General features: G+C 39.3%; 1 protein-coding gene across 4 annotated transcripts in view; it reads left to right on the forward strand.

Moving 5' to 3' along the window:
* The window catches only part of LOC124994643 (cyclic nucleotide-binding domain-containing protein 2-like), a 98,748-nt gene that overhangs the window by 48,664 nt on the left and 29,327 nt on the right, over positions 1-20,757 (forward strand). For all 4 annotated transcript variants that reach the window (XM_047566798.1, XM_047566799.1, XM_047566802.1 and 1 more), the window contains exon 8: positions 19,902-19,979. In XM_047566798.1, coding sequence (XP_047422754.1) covers positions 19,902-19,979 — 78 coding nt within the window. The remainder of the gene's footprint in view (positions 1-19,901; positions 19,980-20,757) is intronic.

Consider the following 20,757-nt stretch of genomic DNA (forward strand, 5'->3'; position numbering starts at 1 on the left):
TAAGGAGAAACAAGCCTTCAAAATGTATTTCCCAATTAGTGAATAAGCACTATGTAAAGTTTAAAAATGTCTAGCAAGATGATGGAAGAATGGGAGCGTATGCGGGGAACCAGATGTGTCTGAGTCCACAGAACATAGAAATCAGGGTACAGGGAATCAAGGTGAATGGCATGTTCAGGAGAGGCTTCCCTGTCTATCCTGAGGTGAGGCTGTTGATCCCACAGTGGCACACTCAGATCACATTCTTACTAGCATCCTAGAAACCCTCTATGCATCTTTGCAAAGAATATGCCTACCATGATATTTTCTATCAATCTTAAGTGGCAGTTGGGTGAAAAGTTAGCCCTTGATGTCTGGGGAGGTATGAGTTCTGTGTTATTGTTTGAAGGAAGAGTACTGTAGCTTAGGGGGTTTGCTGTCAGGGGCAACATTGTCCCCTCCAGAAAGATCAAGAAATACTTTGTGGGGATTTTTGCTTTTGTTATTTTGGATTCTGGGTTCCCTGGCCTACATTTTTCTGCACAGAGACTGAGGCCCTGAATCTGCAGGAGGTTTATTGGAGACACAATGGAAGCAGTGTAGCATGCTAACAAGGAACTTAGCTTTCAGTCCTGGTGTTGCTTCTAATCAGCCCTACGTTTTAGGACAAATTCCCGAGCCTATTTTAGAGTTACTTAGATATAAATGCATTGACCTCTTTCTAGTTTCTGTAAATTTGATGCTTAAAATCTGCCCTATGTGCATTTGCTGGACACACATTTTGCTGGACAACTCAGAACATCCCTGAGTTACCCTGTGTTGGCTTCCTGCCTCTCTCATTCCTTCCCTGCCCCTTTAAGAAGAGTCCTTTCCCAGGACATGCTTTCCAAATACAAACCAGTCAATTCAGACTCCACACACCCAATCTTCTCCTTTATGAGACTCTCATACTCTGCTCCTTGCCACCTGCCCTAATGACTCCAGAGTCAGGTTTCACACAATTGGGTATATATAGCCCTTATGCCCCAAAGCCTGCTGAAATTGTTTGAATTAGCCAATCCTAGGCCTACTTAACCTTCTTACCATTTCCTTCCCATGGTCCATAGTAAAGTCTCTTGACCACAATTCCCTGTCCCTCTGCTTCATGGCTGACCCTAATACTTCCTTGTGTGACCTCCTATTCTTGGGAATTGTGAGTAACAAACTATCTTTCAATGATAGTCATCTCCTGATCTCATTATACCTCAAATTTTCTATTAATATATTGTATTTTAAAACAATGAGAATCTGACCCCATTTTAGGTTCTCTTAACTATACTGAGGGCTCAGAAGCATGAAAACTAGTAACTGTGGAGAAGGAGGTTGCAAGCCCTCTTAGCTTTGCTCTGAACACCTCTCTCCTTCCTCTTGCTTTCTGAGGACCAACTTCCTCTGCTGTCTTTGGTATTATTCATCAGACCTGTCCTCAGATGGTTCCTTGGATAACCTGACTTAAATTCCAGCATCCAGGAAGTATTATAATGCCAGACCTTAAATTATACTACAGAGCTGTAGTAACAAAAACGGCATGGAATTGGCACAAAAATAGATGTGAAGACCAATGGAACAGAAGAGAAAACACAGAGACAAACCCACATAAATACAGTTATCTCATACTAGACAAAGGTACCACAAACATATATTGGAAGAAAGATAGCCTCTTCAACAAATGGTGTTTGGAAAACTGGAAATTCATATGTAGTAGAATGAAATTGAACCCCTATCTCTCACCCTACACAAAACTCAACCTAAAGTGGATCAAGTACCTAGGTATTAAACCAGAAACCCTGCACCAACAAGAAGAAAAAGTAGAACCAAATCTCCATTATGTCAGTTTAGGAACCAACTTCCTCAGTAAGACTCCTAAAGTTCAAGAAGTAAAATCAAGGATGTGGGGAAAAAGGTTTACTCATATATTGCTGGTGGGGCTGCAAATTAGTGCAGCCACTCTGAAAGGTAGTATGGAGGGCTGTGACTGTGGCTTACAAGTGTGTGCTTTGCAAGTGCAGGGCACTGGGTTCAATCCTCAGCACCACATAAAAAAATAAATGAATTAAATGAACATATTGTATCCATCTACAACTAAAAAATATTTAAAAAACAGAAAGTGGTATGGAGATTCCTCAGAAAACTTGGACTTAGCTATCCCACTCCTTGGCATATACCCAAAGGACTTAAAATCAGCATACTACAGTGACACAGCTACATCAATATTTATAACAGCTCAATTCATGATAACAAAGCTATGGAACCATCCCAAGTGCCCTTCAACAGATGATTGGATAAAGAAAATGTGGTATGTATATACAAATTACTCAGCCATAAAGAAGAATGAAATGATGGCATTTGCTGGTAAATGGATGAAACTGGAGCATATCATGCTAAGTGAAAAAACCAAAGGCTAAATGTTCTCTGAGTTGTGGATGCTAATCCATAACAAGGGAGGGTAGGGAGAGGAAGATTAGAAGTTCATTGGATTAGACAAAGGGGAAAGAAGGGAAGGGAGGCAGGTGGAATAGGAAATACAGTAGAGTGAATCGGACATAACTTTCCTATGTTCATGCATGAATACACAACTAGCGTAACTCCCCATCATGTACAACCACAAGAATGGGGTCTTAATTAGAATAAGTTATACTCCATGTATATATGATATGTCAAAATGCATTCTACTGTCATGAATATCTAAAAAGAACAAATTAAAAATTCCAGCATCTTTCTTCCTTAGGTTTTCTCTTTCCTTATTACAAATTCCTGTGAGGAAAGAAAAGTCTGATTGGCACAGTCCAGTCTTGAATGGTTGGCCTTGGGTCAGCTTTCCACCAACCAGCTTAGCCAGAGGGCAGAAGAAACCGGCTGACTGCAAGGCTTAAAGTAGGGGAAATGAGAGGAACAGGACCAGTGGCTGATGTCCACTGCCTGAGGCATTTCTCAGTATCCTTTCAAGACATTAAAAAAATTCTGCTTCTAAAATATCATAAATGGCTGAAAATATTATGAATCATTTGTTCTCAAAACCATATTGAGTCAGGCCACTCATTTCCCAAGGAGTGAAGATAAAGAACTCCAAGAGGTCTAAAATGTTATTAAGCCACATATCCTAGTAGGAGTTATGAAATGACTTTGCAAAGTCCTAAAGCAAATTTTAAAAAAAGAAACTATCTACACCTATTGCTTACATTATAGGCAATGCCATGAAGTTCTGTGGAAAGTTAAATCTTGGAAATTATTTCACAACAAAGAACTGTTTCAGAGACTAAGTTGGAACATGATGAAGAACTAACAGACATGTGAAAATAACTATCAAGTGTGTTTATTAGAATTTAAAAGGTGAATGGATTTAATATAATTTTGCTAAGATCAAAAATCCAACATTAGAACTTGCAGATTTTAAAAAGGGGATACTTTATTTTAGTTTCTAGAGACATTCTGGTAGATACTGAGAAACATACCACAGTATCTAGCCTGCAAATGCTAAAGGGGAGAATGGCATTCCTTCAAACATTGTTTTTTAACTAGAGATTTTAATTTTTAGAGCAATTTTAGGTTCACAGAGACCCATATAACTGCCATTTTCTTCATATGAGTGACCCCCACTATCAACATTCCATACTGATTTGCTACAATTGATGAACCTCTATTGATATACTATAACCACCCCAAATCCATGGTTTACTTTATGGTTCTCTCTTGGTGGTGTACATTCTATGGGTTTGGGCAGATGTATCCTGACCTGTATCTACCAATATGATGTTATAGAGAATACTTATACTGCCCTAAAAAATCCCGTGTTCTGCCTATATCACTGTATCCCTCCAACATTTGGCCACCACTTAGAACCTACCGTCTCCATAGTTTTGCCTTTTACCAGAAATCATATAGTGGGAATCATGTAGTATGTAACCTTTTCAGATTAGCTCCTTTCACTTGGTAATATGTGCTTAACTTTTCCCCTGTGTCTTTTCAGTGGCTTGGTAAATCATTTCCTTTTAATGCTGAATAGTATTCCATTGTTTGGAGGTAATCCAAACACATACTGAAGGACATTTTGCTTACTTCCAAGTGTTGGTCATTATGAACACGACTGCCATAGTATCCATGTGCTGGTTTTGGTGTAGGTGTAAATTTTCAGTTCACTGGGCGTAAATGCCAGAGTGCCATTGCTGGATGATAGGGAAGAGTCTATTGGGTTTGGTTAAAATCTACCAAACCTTCTTAAGCGTGTACCATATTGCATTCCTACCAGCAAAGAATGAGAGTTCCTCTTGCTCCATGTCCTTACCAGTTTTGGGGGTTTTCATTGACTTGGATTTGGGCCATTCTTTATCTCATTGTTGTTTTAATCTGTGATTCTCTAATAACATATGATGCTGGACAGCTTTTCATATGCTTAGTTGCCATCCAAATATCTTCTCTGGTGAACTATCTATTAAGGCATTTGCCTGTCTTTAAAGCAGACTGTTCATTTTTCTTATTGTTGAGTCTTACAGGTTCCTTGTATATCTAGGATAATAGTCCTTTGTTAGATATGTCTTTTTAAAATATTTTTTTTGCAGTCTGTGGCTTTTCTTATTCTCTTAACATTGTTTTTTAATGAAGTTTTTCATTTTAATAAAATACAGCTTATCAATTATATCTTTCATGGATGGTGCCTTTAGTGTTATATTTAAAAAGTCATCTCTATACCCAAGGTCATCTAGATTTTTCTCCTATGTTACTTTTTAAGACTTTTATAGTTTTGATTATATGTTTCAGTTTATGATCCATTTTTAATTTATTTTTATGAGAAGTATAAGGTCTATGCTTGATTCCTTGTCTTTTTATGTATAGATTTCTAGTTGTAGATGTCTAGTTATTCCAAAGCATTTATTGAAAAGATTACTTTTGCTTCTTTGTATAATCTTTTTTCCTTTGTCAAAGATCGGTTAACTATATTTGGGTCTATTTCTGTGTTCTCTCTTCTGTTCTGTTGATCTATTTGTTGTCTCTTCTTTTGCCACTATCACACTGTCTTCATTACTGCAGCTAATTTACAATGAGTCTTGAGTAATGTGATCTTCTCTCCTCCTCCTCTTCTTCTTCCTCTTCTCCTTCCTCCTCCTCCTCCTCCTCCTCCCCTTCTCCTCCTCCTCCTCCTCCTCCTCTTCCTCCTCCTCCTCCTCCTCCTCCTCCTCCTCCTCCTCCTTCTTCTTCTTCTTCTTCTTCTTCTTCTTCTTCACTATTGAGTTGGTTATTCTGAACCTTTACCCTCTTGATATAAACTTTACGAACAATTTGTTGGTATCTACTAAATAACTCGCTGGGATTTTGATGGGTGGCATTGAATCTGCAGATCAGGTTGTGAAGAACAGACAACTTGACAATATCGAGTCTTCCTATTCCTGAACACAAAATATCTTTTCATTTTATTTAATTCTTTGTTAGCTTTCATTACAATTTTGAAGTTTTCTCACAAAGATATTGTATATATTTTGTTTGATTTATACCTATTTTGTTAGATTTATGCCTAAGTATTTTGATATTATTTATTACTAATATAAATAGTAAAATGTTTATAGTTTCAAACTTCACAAATTTGTTGCTGGTATGCAGGAAAGTGATTGACTTTTGTGTATCAACCTTGTATCCCACTACCTTTCTATAATTGCTTATTGTTTTTGTTTTTGTTTTTTTGGTTGATTCTTTCAGATTTTCTACATAGACAATTGCTATGGTTTGGATATGATTTAATCATGTCCCCCAAGGTTCATATATTAAAATCTCAGTCCCCAGTGTAGCAGTATTGGGGAGGACTGTGAACCCTTTGAACTATGGAAAACCCTTTGGGAGGTGGAATCTTTGGGAGGTAGCACCTAGAGGGAGACCTTGGAAAAGAGATTGTAGTAAGCCAGTCTTTCTCTTTATCTCTACTTCTGGCTCCTCCAACACAAGCTCTTCCCATTTCTGTCCAGCCTATGCCATCTGCCATGGGCCTTCACCAGAACTGAGCTGATACAGGTATTATGCCCTTGAGCCTCCAAAACTAAAAGCTAAATAACCTTTTTCTCTTTATTAAGAGAAAAAGTCAGTTACTTTGTTGTAGTAACACAAAACTGACTAATACAACAATCATCTAAACTGTGAACAAGGACGATTTTATTTCTTACTTCCCAAACAATATATTCCTTTCCTGTCTGAATGCATTAGCTAAAACATTCAATAGAAAAGCAGTATTGCAGGGGGGAATATTCTTGCCTTGTTCCTGATCTTAGTGGAACAGCTTCAAGTTTCTCATCATTAAGTGTAAAGTTAACTTTATTTTTTTTGTAGATGTTCAGTATAAGTTGAGTAAGTTCTCTATTTTTAACTTACTAAGAGTTTTTTTTTATCATGAACAGGTGTTGTGTTTCTTTTCAAATGCTTTTTCTGCATCTATTGATATGATGTAATTTTTCCTCTTCAGCCTATTAACATAATGAATTGCTTTAATGATTTTTAAATATTGCACCAGCTTTACATACCTGGAATAAGTCCCACTGGATTGTGGTGTACGATTCTTCTTGTACCTTGTTGGATTTGATTTGCCATTCTATATTGAGGATTTTTGCATATATTAGTGATATTAGTCTGTAATCTTATGATGTTGGGACTGCTATAACAAAACACTATAAACCATGTAATTTATACTCAACACGAATTTATTTCTCACCATTCTGGAGACTATGAAGTCCAGTGTGTAGGTTCAGCGTCTAGTGAGGACTTGCTTACTGGTTCATAGACAGTGCCTGTTTTAATCAGTTTTTTCGCTGCTGTGACTAAAAGATCTGACCAGAACAATTTTAAAGGAGGAAAAGTTTATTTGGGGGCTCATGGTTTCAGAGGTTCTTAGTCCATAGAAGGTTGACTCCATTCTTCAGGGCCCAAGGTGAGGCAGAACATCATGGCAGGAGAGTGTGATAGAGGGAAGCAGCTCATATCATGATCGGGAAGCAGAGAGAGAGTTCACTTGCCAGATACAAATATACACTCAAAGGCAGACCCCAATTCCCACCTCCTCCAGCCATACCCCACGACTTCGGTTACCACTCGGTTTAATTCCTCTCAGGGGATTAAATCACTGATTGGGTCAAGACTTTTACAACCTTATCATTTTTCCTCTGAATTTTCCTGTATTGTTTCACACATGAGCTTTCTAGGGACACCTCACATCCAAACCATAACAGTGCCCTCTTGATGTATCCTCACATGGTAGAAAAGGACAAACAAGCTCCCTTGGACATCTTCCATTAGGGTATTGGCCCTGATCAGAAGGGCTCTGCCCTCATGACATAATCACCTTCCCAAAGGCCCTTGATACCATCTCAGTGGGGATTAGGTGTCAATGTATGAATCTGGGGAGGACATGAACAACCAGACCATAGTACCCTTCTTGTAATGTCTTTGGTTTTGGTATTAAGATAATGCTGGCCTCATTCAATAAGTGAGAAAGTAGAGTTGTCCTTTGGTATCCCTGGGGGTTTGGGTTCTAGGACCTTCTGGGAATACCAAAATCTTCAGATGCTCAAGTTCTTCATAAAAAATGGTATAGTATTTGCATATAACATACATACATCCTCCCAAATACTTTAAATCATCTCTAAATTACTTATAATACCTAATTAAATGTAAATGCTATGTAAAGAGGTGTTATACTGTGTTGTTTAAGAAATAATGACAAGAAAAAGATCTGTATATGCTTAGTATAGGTTTAAGTTATTAAAATACTTTGATCTGTGGTTGGTTGAGTCCACAGATTCAGAAGACTGACAGTATTCCCCTCTTCTACCTTCTGAAAGAGACTATAGATAACTGAAGAAATTTTTTCTTTAAATATTTGATAGAATTCACCAGTAAACCCTTCTGGGCCTGGTGCTTTCTGTTTTAGGAGGTTATTAATTATTAGTTTATTTTGATTCAATTTGAATCTAGGCCTAAGTGTATTTAGATTGTATATTTCTTTTTGTGTCAGTTCTGGGAGATTATATCTTTCAAGGAATTGGATTGGTTCATTTGATCTATCCGTGGGATCTCTAATGATCTGTAGCAATGTCCCTTTACTCGTTTGTGATACTTAGTAGTTTGTATCTTCTGTTTTTCTTATTTAGCCTGGCTAGAGGCTTATTATTTACATTAATCTTTTCAAAGAACCAGATTTTGGCTTTGTCTGTTTTCTCTGTTGATTTCCTGTTTTTAATTTCCATGGTAAAAGGTCACTGCTGGGCTATCTCAATTTCCCATGATCCTGTAAAATGATTTTGTCAGGAATGGAGTGGAGAATATAGACTTGTGGACTGAAGGAGCACTACCAGTTGGTAGAGTAAACACAATTTTTTCAGAGACCAGAGTGAATTTTTGCCTCGGATTACTTCAGTCTTAATCTGTCAACCAGTGGGTAAAGTCAATATTCCTACAACCAGAGGTTGGTCCATTTGTGACTTGTAGACATTTTTTTTTAAAAATCTGACATTTAAATGCTTAAAGACTTCTTGGGGGCTGGGATTGTGGCTCAGTGGTAGAGCACTTTGCCTAGCATGTGTGAGGCACTGGATTCGATTCTTAGCACCACATAAAAGTAAATAAATAAAATAAAGGTATTGTGTCCATTTACAACTAAAAACATATTTTTAAAAAGACCTCTCACTAAAAAATCAAGTTTTTCTTAGTGTCTCTTCAAAAGTTAGAAGACCTGTCTATATCAAAATAAGGTATACATTGTGGACAAGTCATGAGGTCTTCAGGTCCCCAGTCTCTACCACTCCCTAATGTCTTTTACTTATTCTGTTTCACTCATTTGTATTATCTGGGGTCATTTGAGACAGAGACCTTTAAGGTTAGTGTAAATCAACTTCCCTATGTCTCAGAAGTCACTGGGCAGCTGGATCAGAGCAAAAGTCTGGAAAACTTAAAATTTCTCAACTTTAGTCATTATTTACAAATAAAGTAGGAAAGAGGGGATCTATAGGGGATCTATCATTATTTACAAATAAAGTAGGAAAGAGGGGATCTATAGTGTTTCTGTGTAAAACAGACATATAAACAAATAACTTCATGTTAAGGAAACAAGCCATTTCTGGTAGAAAGATTATCTCTGGAAAACAACTGAGTTTTCCAACTTTATATATATTTGTCTTTCTTCTTGAAGTGTATACATATCATAGATTTTATGAAATCAGGCATAAGTGAGCAAGCTTCTTTGCCACCCTGAAGACTTAGTAATACTGATAGTATGGACAACCGTAAGGTATAAATAAAACAGAAGAGAGGGAGTGATTGGGAAAAGCCTCATTCCTGCCTTCAGTATCTGCTTCCGGACGTTCCTGATGCTGAGCGCTGTCTGGATCTCTGCTGTACTGGTTAGATATTTGTTGCTATCACATGATACATGAGGTGGGTTAACTTTATAAATAAAAGAACTCAGTTTTGGAGATTCAAAGTTCAAGATGGGAAGCTCCATTGCTTCAGCTTCTGGTGAGAGCCTAATGGCAGACAGCATCACATGGAGGTAGGAAAATGTGCAGGATCGAGTGATGATATCACCAAACAGGAAGAGTGAGAGATGGATAAAGAGAGCAGAGGAGAAAGAGTGAGAACTAAAGGAGAGGGAAAATAAAACAGAAGGGATGAGCACTGGAGGTCCAATACCTGTTGTTTCGAGCTATTTTAAGATTCATTCTTTCTGGACTGTCATTGTTAATTAATCCACCAGGTGGTGCTCTGAAATACCAAATAAACTTCAGTCAATTTAAAAAAATTGTGTTGCTTGGAACTTTCCCTGATGACTATTATCAAAAGTGAAAAGAATACATGACCTACTACCCTTTATTTGGAAATATTTCTATTATTTAAAGACATAAATACTTGTATTCAAAACATGATGTTTGGGAGGAAAATTGGAGGTGTTAATTACACTAGTTTCAGTTTCCTTAAACAAAAAGTATAATTACAAAAAAAGAGAATCAATGAATATTTGTACCAAAAAAGTCTGTATGTTGACATGTCCTTTTCCCAGATCCTGGGGGCTGAAGCTGGTCCCCTGTGAGAGCCACCTGCCCCACTGTGTGTCTGTGGGATGCCTCTGAATGCTGTGAACAGTTCAAGGGAGGACTCTAGTTTCTGTGTCCCACCTGGTCTCACCAAACCTAAGGTGACTCCACTCACCAAGTTGTCTCTGCTTTTGGTTCACCTTCATCCTCCAGGGATCCCTCAGAAGCTACAGTCTGACTAACTCACCCAAACCCCCGCTTTCTTCTTGGCTGCCTCCGGATACCATTCACAAATTGGTCTGACTCTGTTTCCCAGTCATAATTGTTGGAAGTAAATTTTTAAACCATTAAAAAGTCTTTATCCCGCGCCAGATTGTAGCCCAGTGGTAGAATGCTTGCCTAGCACATGTGGGGCACTGGGTTCAAGCCTCAGCACCACATAAAAATAAATAAAATGAAGTACTGTGTCCATCTATAACTAACTAACTAAATATATATATATTTTAAGTCTTTATCACAGCTACTCTGGAGGCTGAGGCAGGAGGATTGCAAATTGAGGGCAGCTTGGGCAACTTAGTGAGATAATATCTTTTTAAAAAAGTCCCCAATTTATGGCACAGTATAATTTAAAGAGAAACAATAAATGACACAAGGAGAAATATGCTCCTGTGAAATAGACTACTTCCTACTTTGCATGGTGACTGTGAGTGTAAATGAGATCACATGCTTAAAGCACCAAGGTGAGTAGACTGCCCATCAATTTCAGTGCCTTTCTATTTCCTTTCTTTACCTTATTCCTGTGCTCTAACTCAAATCTGTTCTCCAGTGCCAGTAACAGGGATGCCGCTGGGCTCTCCTGAGCCTTATCCTGCCTTCAGTATCGGCTTCCAGATGTTCCTGATGCTGAGCACTGCCTGGACCTCTACTGTATTGGTTAGATTTTTGTTGCTATAACATAATACATGAGGTGGGTTAACTTTGTAAATAAAAGAGCTCACAGTTTTGGAGATTCAAAGTCCAAGATGGGGAGCTCCATTCGTTCAGCTTCTGGTGAGAGCCTAATGGCAGATAGCATCACATGGAAGTAGGAAATGTGCAGGATCAAGTGATTATATCACCAAATAGGAAGCCAGAGAGACTCAGAGGTCAGACTCAGACTTTTATGATAACTTACTCTCTAGAGAATTCAGTCCAAAAGACTAGTATTCCCTTCCAGGGACAGTCCCTTCAATGACCTCAGGAACAATGGACCTCTCACTGGGCACTACCACTTAAAGATCTCATTAGCCCCCACATCACCACATGGAGGATGTCTGGGGAGCACTCAAACCATATCCAAACCATCTTGTTACTTCTGTTCCTTATTGTCCAGTGCTCTGTGCTGCTAGGGCAACCACCCAACATGGTTTTCTGTGCCTCTCAGTAGCCATTTGCCTGCCTGCCTTTTTGAATGGCTACTATCCCCGAAGCATGCTCTCTAGTTATGCCCACCCCTCCTTTTCCCCCAATGACATTCCCATTGCTGCTGCTAGGTTAGCCCCGCTCCACCTCCCAGATGATTGCCCTACCCCAAAGGCCTCTTCCAAATCACTGGACCTGATGCTTTAGCAAAGAGCTGCCCATTTGCACCGTGTGTAATGTCTCTTTGCCACTTGTGTGTGCATAAAGGCTCTGACTTTTACATTGCTCCTGGGAGATGGTCTGTCTGTCCATCTGGAGACTGCTGGTCTCTGCTAGTACTGGTCTGCAGAGTACCACCTACAGTGTTGCAAATCATGAGACTCCTTCTGAGGCAGAAGTCCACCTGAGGGAGTGTGGGCAGCATTGGGAGTTATAATAGATGTCTGAAAGGTGAGATGAGGTGGTTCCCAGGAAACCAAGTAAAGAGCTCGCATTGATGTGCATTCAGAGCAGGTGGTTCAGGCCAGAGGCCAAATAACCCCACAGAGGAACCTTGGGACTAACTGGAGATCTGCCAGCTGTGAATGCCTGTTAGGATGCGTATTAATAGGAACGTCCATCAGGATGCCTGTTACTGTACTGCTCTGGCTTAGCAGGACATTCTTATTCATTTATATTTAAAAACTAACTCAATAGTTTCTGGATGTAAGTTTATACTATATTTCCAAAAGAGCTTTTAGGATTAAAGAGTGTTTCAGAAAGCCCATTAATCTGAATTATTTTTTATTCCCCAAACTTGTATAACCAGAAGTGCTTTTTCTATTAGGAAGAATTGACACTGTCATTGTTAAAATTTAGCCTGGTGTGAGTTTTTATGAAATTCTTAAAATCCAAGCCTTTAAAATTCTGAGAATAACAAACATCTTAATAGAAATTTTGTAAATGCACCACTTCATTAATGATAGAAATGGTTGTGAAAATCTGCTGGTTTTTGTAGTTGGTGTTTCTAGTTACAGATACAGATATATTGTAGCCATCAGCATTTGAATAGTTCAGGGTTCTGTGAAACTGGTTCTTAAAGTGTATTTTATCTCCAGAACTGTAGTCTGCTCTTCAGAAATAGTAACAGCTATTTGAGCAATGGACAAAATGCTTGTAGTTCCAGTGATCTGTTACATTTTGGAAAGAGTCTGAAATGAAATGCTTCAATTTACAAAACCATTTCTTATCTCCTCCAAAAAACAGAACCATTAACAGCTCTGTATTTCATTCCACATTTCACATGTTGCCTGTTTGTGTATGTGTGTGTGTGTGTGTGTCTTTCTCTCTTAATTAGAACAAAATGAAACAAAATCTATTCTGACACCTTTTTTGGAAAACTGTAAGAGCACTTTTAATGCTAAGAAGATGTTGGTTTTATCTGGAATTTTCCTTAATTGAAACTTTAAAAATCAATGTAAAGGGCTGGGCATGGTGGCACACACCTTAATCCCAGTGACTTGAGAGGCTGAGGTAGGAGGATTGCAAGTTTGAGGTCAGTTTCTTAAACGTAGTGAGACCCTCTATCTAGATAAAAAATTAAAAGGGCTAACAATGTAGCTCAGTTGTCGAGTGCCCTGGGTTCAATCCCCAGTACTGCAAAAAACAAAAACAAACAAGAAATCAACGCAAAGGTGGGTCCTAAGAGTAAGCTTAACAACCAGTCTCAAAGAGTTGTATACTGTATGATTATTTAACCATTCCAAGTGACAAAGTTATAGACAGGGAGAACAGATTAGTGATCTGGGGCTAGTACTGGGGGTGATGCAGAGGAGGAGACCCACAGAGCGTGAGCAACCACGGGAATCTGCAGACACCAGTTCTTGCCACCTTGCCGGAAGGGTTTCAAACAAGTTGTATGTAGTAGCAGGCAGAAGTTTATTTGAAGGACAAGGAAAAGAGAGAATAAGAGAGATAAAACTGCAGTATACCAAGTGACCTGGACCACCTCTGATGAGAACGGCATGGCTCCTATAGAGTCAGGGTTTTTAAAGGGTTTGAGCTTCTTTGTCCTTTTCCTGTTCCCTTGCGTCCTCGTAAGCAGTTAATTATTCCTTAGTATAGCCTTTAGTGAATTCCTACATGAGGGTTGTGATGACCTAGGCATAAGGAGTGCTCATGACCTGGTTTTGGTGATAAGGGAGGATGGTGACAACCTGGTCACAAGAAATGGTGGTGTGTCTGTAGCCTGAAAGCATTATATTTATAATTATAATTATAATTAACTATGCCTGGGGAGGTTCTAACACATCAGGCCTCATTTTCCAGAAGTTTGTCTGCTTTAATAAGGTTCCCTGTGCTTTCAGGCAATAGTTCCCTTAAGGTTACAATGGGTGGGGGAAGGTTGGACACTTTGGCTCCATTTTCCTGATGCTCCCTGTCTGATGAGGCTCCCATGGCCTCAGTTTGTGACTCATGTTTTTTTCTTAATGCATATGTCTGATGTCTCCCTGGCAGGTTACTGCCCTTCACTGTCCTTCCGCTGCCCACCTGCTCATGCTGACTAACCTCCCTAAGCGGGAAGGGGTGACTACTAAGGAGCAGCACGGTGCGGGGGGTGCAGCAGAGATGGAACAGCTCTGGATCCGGGCTGTGGCGCTGGTTTTTCATGTCTACACGTGTGTGTGGTGAAACTTCATAAAACTATAGAAAAAGAAGAAAAGAGGAAGGGGGAGGGAGAAGAAAAAAGAAAAACTGTCAGATCTGAATAAGGTCTATACCTAGTGAATACCATTAAACGACATCAATTTCCTGATTTTGGTGTATGCTCTGTATTGCAGAAAGCTGAGTGAAGGGTACCAGTGAAGTAATTTATATATGAGGGGTTTCTTTTAAAAAAAAATTTAAGTACCAGAATGTAATTCTTTGAGTACTTGTATGAGGCAGTGACACTAAATGCTTTGGGGAAAAAAGGAAGGTCTACAAGAATCCATTACAACTTCTGGTAGCAATTTGCTCCAGGATGTTTCCTTTTAGTGTCAGCTTCTTCTCTGTCTCTTATTGATCCAGTTTCTGTCACTCTCCTGTACTTCTTTATAATACGGAAAAGCTTTCTGCTCTCTTTCTATCCCCCTGCCTTCTATTCCTTGCTCATAATGTCATCTCCCTTTTTATCCCCACAAAACTAGAATCCAGGTTAGAATCCTCTATATATAGTTATGAATCTGGTCCCCGCTCTGTGTGCATTCATGTTTATTTCTGGAGAGAGGGCGGGGTGCCAGAGGAACCCTGATGTGCAGAGGTAGTTGAGAGCAGAGCAGAGCAGAGCAGAGAGTCCTCTTTATCTGTGCTTCACTAAGGGCGAGCATTTACATGTCTGAATTATTTGTTTGCATGGCAAGAAATGTTCCAGATTTAAAAATGAATCAAGGTAGCTCCAGCTTGTTCCAAAATCATTAGATTGCTCACTTCTAGACGTGTTCTTCTGGAGGCACCTGAGAAGGAACTGGAATAAACAAGAAATAAAATGGTAATACTTTCTGTAGCACTGACGTTGGTAAAAATGTTGACAATATAAGGGTTCCTTGTATTGTCAACATGATTACACTCACCATGGCTAATTTTTTTTAATTCGAATGAAATTCTGCAAGGGTAAAAGCTGTTTGGTTTGGAGATGGGATTGGTGTTTACCTGAATATTTAAGTCTGTATGATACCATATCTCAAGACAATAATCCCGGGTTGATTTTTATTCCTTACATAAAAGAAAAAAATGTGTGCAAAAAAACCTGTCAACTCAATATTAAAGAAGGATTCTACATTGCTTAAATGAACTTTGAGGAGTCTTGGAAATGGCTTGTTAAATTCAGTTTCCTTTTGTTTTAGTCAGCTTTTTCGCTGCTGTGACTAAATGACCTGCCAGCACAACTATAGAGGAGGAAGAGTTTATTTGAGGGCTCACGGTTTCAGAGGACTTAGTCTACAGAAGGGTGGCTCCATTCCTCAGGTTCAAGGTGAGGCAGAACAGCATGGTGGAAGAGTGCAGCAAAGGAAGCAGCTCACATCATCAGGAAGCAGAGAGAGACTCCAGTCTCCAGATACAAAATATAAACCCCACAGGCATGCCCCAACGAACCACTCCCTCCAGCCACACCCCACCTGCCTCGTTTACCACTCAGTTAATCCTGTCAGCGATTAATTCACTGATTTGGCTAAGACTCTCACAACCCAATCATTTCTCCTCTGAACCCTCTTGCGTTGTCTCACACATGAGCTTTTGGGGACACCTCACATCCAAACCATAACACCTTTATAATTTGGGCTACTCTAAACTTCTCCAAAACCTTTAGCTATGTTGAAGTCAAGGGAGTAAGATTTGCAATGGCAGTTCCACAGAGTGTCTGTGTGAAAGGAGACAATGTCTTCTTTTATTAAATATGACACAAGAAGTGAGTGTGTGGACCCTGGGATCTGCAGGTGCCTAATGTAGGTTTGGTGTTGTGGTGTGTCAGTTGTGGCAGCAGGTAAATCATAAAGTTAACATTTATGAGACAGTAATCAGACTTTTTGTAATGTAATTCCATGTCTGCGTGTCTTCTCTGCCTTTCATTGATTGTGAAGTAAAGAAAAAAACACTGCCTTGGTTGTAGTGAGCTTTGGAAAATGGGTGCAAAAGTACCTGTGAATGAAGAAGTTTCTCATGGATTTAGTACTCTGATCCTTCATGACTCCTTCCCCACTGTTTCTTTAGTCATTTAAAAGAGACTGCAAGTGATTCTTAATATCTTAAATATCCCGAAGGATTATTTTGGGAGTTTCTAGAGTGCAGATTCCTCAAAGGCAATGATTTTGTTTGTGTTCACTGCTGTGTTCCCAGGACTGAGGCTGTGCCTGAAGCCACCCATCAGTGCCTTTTGTTGAGTAAGGTTGGTAACCTGATGTTGGGAGAAGAACTTTGTCCTGGAGTCAGACTGGCCTTGGTTACAATCCTGACTATCACTTGGTGACCTGGGACAAGTTACTTCCCCTTCCAGAGCTTTGGTTTCCTCACAGGTAGGGTGCTGTTGGACCAACTGAGACACTGTGCACTCACACCAGCCATAGAGCCAGGAATGTGCAGGGTGCTTAGAGAATGACTGCTCCCTGCTCCATTCACGCCCCTCACATCCATTTTTTAAAATTGGTTCATTTATTTTATTTTATTTATTTATTTATTTATTTTTGACACGACTTGGTTCCTCCTTATTTGACAATTCCTTTAGGATAATTCCTCCCTTTGCTGATTTGCTTCTTTGTTTTTCATCTCTTCCTCATGGAATATTTTGCTGAGAATGTTCTGTAATGCTGGCTTTCATTTTGTAAATTCTTTTAGCTTTTGTTTATCATGGAAGGATTTTATTTCATCGTCAAATCTGAAGGTAAGTTTTGCTGGGTATAAGATTCTTGGTTGGCATCCATTTTCTTTCAGGGCTTGAAAAATGTTATTCCAGGCCCTTCTAGCTTTTAGGGTTTGTATTGAAAAATCTGCTGATATCCGTATTGGTTTCCCCCTGAATGTAATTTGGTTCTTTTCTCTCACAGCCTTTAAAATTCTGTCTTTATTTTGTATGTTAGGTATTTTCATTATAATGTGCCTTGGTGTGGGTCTGTTGTAATTTTGTGTATTTGGAGTCCTATAAGCCTCTTGAACTTGATTTTCCATTTCATTCTTCATATTTGGGAAATTTTCTGATATTATTTCATTGAATAGATTGTTCATTCCTTTGGTTTGTTTCTTTAAGCCTTCCTCAATCCCAATAATTCTTAAATTTGGCCTTTTCATGATATCCCATAGTTCTTGGAGATTCTGTTCATGATTTCTTACCATCTTCTCTGCCTCCCATCCTTTTTATGTGAGAATTTTTTGGTTTTACAAATGCGGTTCATTTAAAAGAAAGCATTTTCAGAGAAAATTTATGGTGGTTTATAAGAGCAAAGTCTAGAAGCAGAATTCATGGGATGGGAAATGAATTCATCCTTAGCTATTCAAATCCCCGGTCAGCGGGTCACTTCTGCACAGGATTTCTGCCAACACAAACACAGCAAAACCATTTTTTAGATTTCCACCAACCTTCATGTTCATTATTTTCAGTCAGAAAGGGCAATTGAGGTTTAGTTGTGTATTTGTTTGTTCTATTTCATTTTCTATTTGTCAAGTAGATTGATAGATAGTCTTCTTGGAAGTCAAAATGACCCAGGTGACTAAAAAGGCAGACTTCTCTTTTTTGACATTTCATGGTTGATCTATTCAATTCCTCTAGCAGGTGATTTCCAAACATTCTTGCCTTTGAGATTCATTATGAGTTCTTACTATTACTCAATTGCAGTATAGCTTAAATTCCTCATAACTTTCAATTGCTTACTTTGTATCTGTGGATTCTAAGACTGTGAAGGGTAAGCAAGGATAAGAGAGAAGCTGACGATATGGGAGCAAAGAAAAACAATGAAAATTTAAAACTATATTTATTGTATTTTATACATTTATAAAAAGGCCTGCATAAGCATAAGTGCCAAATAAGTAGTTATTGTTTAATTACTAGGTTTATGCTTAAACTAGAGAGGCAAACCTTATCTACCAAGTCCCACTTATCCATGGTTTTGACTTCTATGGTTTCAGTTACTGCTGTCCAAAAATATTAAGTGAAAAATTCCAGAAATAAACAGAAACCATATTCACATAATTTTTGCTGTAGTATATTTTATAATTATTTTATTTTATTATTAGCATTGTTAATTTCTTACTGTGCTTAATTTAGAAGTTAAACTTTATCACAGGAATGTAGGGTTCAATACTATCTACAGATTCAGACATCCCATAGATAAGCAGGTACTGTTGTGTATTACACAGCTAGGATAAATTATTAGGTAATTTAGGCATGTACATGTAATACTCTACATATTGTTTGAAGTGCTGGCCTGATCATAAATAGGCTGATTATATCTTTGGCTGGCAGCAAAGAGGAAGCTGCCATAAAGGGCCAAAAATAAAATAAAATAAAATAAAAAACCTAATGAGTATAAAGAGCTGGTCCCCTCTCAGGAGGGTCCATTGCATTCTGATGCTAGTCAACAATACTATCCGAGGGACGTTGACCCAAGGAGCTGGGAAGGTTCTCTGTAAGGCTCATGTGAGAATCTTAGGTTAGAGAAGACTTCTGAGTATAAGAGTCGTGACAAAGGTGACCTTCCTGGCTGTAAGATATACTGGGAAATGGGAGAGAAAAGGACAGGATTGGGACTGGTTGGGGTTGGAGATATGGGAAATGAATCTGAGAGGGGCCAGAAGTCCAAATCGCCAGGTCTGGGAAGGCATAGCAAACTCTAGTATTTTCGTAAATGTCAAATGCCCTAGGGATCATTTAGGGCATCATTTAAAAATTGGTTGCCAAGCCCTGCCTCAGGTCTCCCACAGCAGAGTCTTTAGCAGGGGAGCTCAGGATTTGTGTTCTTCATTGAGTCCTCCTGGTGATATCTTGTGACTAGGTAGGTTTGGGAAACAACTGGTTTCATCGACCCTACCTGGCTTCACAATTCAGGTTTTCTCCCACAAGGCAGGACAAGGCTGGGAAGCAGTGACTGTGGATTCGGAGGGGTGCATAAATAGTATATGAGGAGGGATTCTGGAAGCAAGAGGCTGCCTTAGAAATGGTACTGTCACATTCTAGATGGGGAATCAGGGATCCAGTGAACAGAAACTGCTTCAGGCAGGGCTCTAGTGCTTATGGGAAGCCAGAGGAGATCCTGGGAGTCACAAAAGCAGTCAAACGCTGGGCCACAGATGTGTGTGGGAGTAAAACTCCTCTGGTCCTCTGGGTGCAAGCAGAAGATTGAGGCTTGTGTGTTGTTCCTGTTTGCTGACAGTGGAAGGAAGCCATGAACTAAGGCTGCACCCTTGTGAGAACAATCTGGTGTCTTTCCGCAGAAGAATGTGGTCACTGAAAGGCAGTCACTAGGGCAAAAGGAAAGTCCTCAGGACACCAGAATTCATCAGGACGGGGCAGTGAGGAGAACCCGGTTTCTCTCAAGGTTTCACTTCTTTGTCGAGATGAAAAATGTCCTGGGGGTCCTTGAAGCTTCACCCTCTTATACTCAGCAGACTCAGGATGGGGGTATTCACGGGCTGGGTCTCTCCAAGAGAAAGGAGAGTCTTGGAGGCCCTGAATGGTGCCATGAAGCCCAGGAGACCCTTCTCACAAGACAGCCTTAGCCCCTGGCAGCCATGGAGGACAGCTAGAGGGCATTACCCTCAGGTGAAGTCAGAGCAGGCAGGTGGCAGTGGGCCTAAAAGGAAAGGAAAATAATGCTGGGTTCTGTTGGGCCAAGATGGGGACGATAGGTTGGAAAGTATGCATTTTGATCTTGATCTTAGAATGAACAACAGAAAGTACAGCCACCTTTAAAGAATGGAAAGGATAGCCCAGGCCTCCTTCTGAATTCTAATGAATGTGTTTCCTTCTCTCAACAGGAATCTTCCATTATTCTCTTCATGGCCCAAAGAAAAGATAGACTTCCTGGTTCATTGTTCCTTACGCCGATACTACAGGTTGCATTGTTATATTTTTTACTAAATGGTTGCCTTTTAGAGTCAGTTAATAAAATATGTTAAGTGAAATGTATTAAATGAATTAGCAAACTTGGTTCTCTTTCAGACCCTTCAGAATCTTCTCCTCCAGTCATGGTCCTGCCTATTATTTATAACCATGTCAAAATCACCTCTATCATGAGACCTCTCCTGGATCCTCCATCCATATGTGGTTTCTTCAGTCCTTGAGCCTTATAGCACCTTTGTTTATAAGTTCTTTATGGACCTCGGTGTGGCCATTCTTCCTTTAACTCTTCAACATATTGGCATTTACCTCTTTGTAGGATTTATTAGGCAACAGTGATTGTACTAGTATATTTTTCATTAGAGAACATTTTCTTTCTAATTCCATGAATATCTTTGTAGGTCTTCTCTAAATCTTTTTCAAGTTTTATGGGCTTCTATGCCAAGACTGTGAAGCCATTCATATAATCATGCTGGGGAGACAGGGTATCTGTGTGTGTGTGTGTGTGTGTGTGTGTGTTTCAGAGAACTTCCAGCCTTGTGTACACAATATCTAGTAAAATGAATCCCTGGCAGATTTTTCAAGTTGCAGCTGCCTTTGTAAAAGAATCCTCCTTTATCTGTTATTTACTCTACATTATCTGCAAGGCAGCAAATACGATAAGGAAATGATCACCATTTTCCAAATGTTGTGAGAGCAACTGATGGTACCAGCTGATAGTCATTTATGTCTGGGGCAAACTATGGATGGAATGTTTTGACTGTCCTAATATGT

This window comes from Sciurus carolinensis, chromosome 10, assembly GCF_902686445.1.
Source record: "Sciurus carolinensis chromosome 10, mSciCar1.2, whole genome shotgun sequence".
Lineage (NCBI taxonomy): Eukaryota > Metazoa > Chordata > Mammalia > Rodentia > Sciuridae > Sciurus > Sciurus carolinensis.